Source organism: Trichechus manatus, unplaced genomic scaffold (genome assembly GCF_000243295.1).
Source record: "Trichechus manatus latirostris isolate Lorelei unplaced genomic scaffold, TriManLat1.0 scaffold00161, whole genome shotgun sequence".
Lineage (NCBI taxonomy): Eukaryota > Metazoa > Chordata > Mammalia > Sirenia > Trichechidae > Trichechus > Trichechus manatus.
In genome coordinates, this window is record NW_004444097.1 from 5830840 (window position 1) to 5832640 (window position 1801).

A 1801-nucleotide genomic window follows, 5' to 3' on the forward strand; every position below is an offset into this window, starting at 1 on the left:
AAAGTAGAACACAAAGGAGCCTGACTATTGCCCCCAATAACTGGGGGACTTGGCTTAAGATGGCCCATTCCAAGCCCAAAAGCCTTTGAAGTTTCCTATCTTTTCCTTAAGTACCTGCATACATTTTTCTCTCCATTCTATCATTTCAAACAATTACAGGTAGCCTACTGTCTTTTCAATAAATTTGAATATTTTACCTGAATTTAAACTCATCGACCCTGAAGTTGGGCTTGAAGAGTCTACAGTCACCCTTTTGGGCTAAGACTGAACTCCTCAGTCTGATGGTCAAGACCTTCCCTTACTGGCCCTCCACTCCTTGCCCAAGCCTCTGTCTTGACTCCACAACCTAACCCCAGTTCCACCCAGTACAGTCTTCCTTCTGTTTCCCACAAGATCTTGGCATTTCTGAACATTCTGTCAAAATCATAATGAACAAAACTGAACTCATGATCTAACCCCCCATCCCTCACATCCTCCCAGGCTCCCCAGGTCTCTAAAGAACTCTTCCAGGGACTAGAGCCTCAAGGTGTAGAGTCATGTTTTGGCTCTTACATCTTCTTTATTCATTCCCTCCTACCAAGTCAGTCACCAGATCCAATTTTTTCTGTCTTCAAAATGTACCTTGAATCTCTCCTTTTCTTTTCATCCCACTGCTGTTATGCCATCCTAATCCCTCAGAACACTTGGAGCCTGGTGAGAGAGAAGAAAGCACAGCTGCTTACAGCTGTGTGACTGATGATACCAAGTCATTTAATCTCTTAGCCCTCTCATCTGTGGATTGGAGAATATAATTCTACTTACCTCATAAAGTTGTTAGAAGGATTAAATGAAATATTTAAACATATCTTTCAAAGGCTAAAATTCAGAGCAGAAATTCAATAACCATTCATTCCTTTCGCTCCCTTTCTCTTCAGATTACTACTGTAATAACTGTCTAACTCAGGAGTCAGTAAACTATGGGCTGTGGGCCAAATACAGCCCTCCACTTGATTTTGTAAATAAAGTTTTATTGGAACACAGCAATGCTCACTGATTTATGTATGTCTGTGGCTGCTTGCATGCTACACCAGAGTTGAGTGGTCTCAAAGCCTAAAGCATTTACTTTCTGGTCCTTTACAGAAAAAAAATTGCTGACTCCTGGTCTTACTGATCATGAAGCTCCACTATGCAATTGTCTAAACACAGGATGATTAATCTTCCTAAACCAGATTTCTCTCCCAGACTGCATGTCTATGAGTGGCCAATCTTGGCTCATTCATGACTTCTCTTGTATCTTTGCAAAGGTCTCCCAAAAGCAGCAAGGATCACTCATCACCGCATATGGTATGGAACTGGCCTGGCTGTGGCAAGTGGGATTGAGGAAGATGATGTCATGTATATCACTCTGCCCTTGTACCATAGTTCTGCACTTTTGATTGGATTACATGGATGTATCCTGAAAGGTTAGCCTTTTCTTTCAACAAGAATTGGAGGCCAGTACACATTTATACATTCACATCTACTAATAAGGAAAAGTAATACAAACTTTGGCTATTTTCCTGTATGTTTATCCATATTCATTTCTCAAGACTTAACTCAAATCCTACCTATTCCAGAATGTCTTTCTCAGCTCTTGCCCCAAGCAGAATTAATCTACACACACACACACACACACACACACCACTCCCTTAGGGCCTCATCTGAACCTCTTACTGCATGCTGCCTTGTATTTAGAATGACTATTTTGTGTCTCCTGTCTACTAGATTGGAAGCTCCTATATGATAAAACCATGTCTTATTCATTTTTGTGCTGTGTGTAATA

General features: G+C 41.0%; 1 protein-coding gene across 1 annotated transcript in view; it reads left to right on the forward strand.

Moving 5' to 3' along the window:
• The window catches only part of SLC27A2 (solute carrier family 27 member 2), a 58266-nt gene that overhangs the window by 26955 nt on the left and 29510 nt on the right, over positions 1 to 1801 (forward strand). Inside the window, exon 3 of the mRNA XM_023740672.1 lies at positions 1284 to 1442. Coding sequence (XP_023596440.1) covers positions 1284 to 1442 — 159 coding nt within the window. The remainder of the gene's footprint in view (positions 1 to 1283; positions 1443 to 1801) is intronic.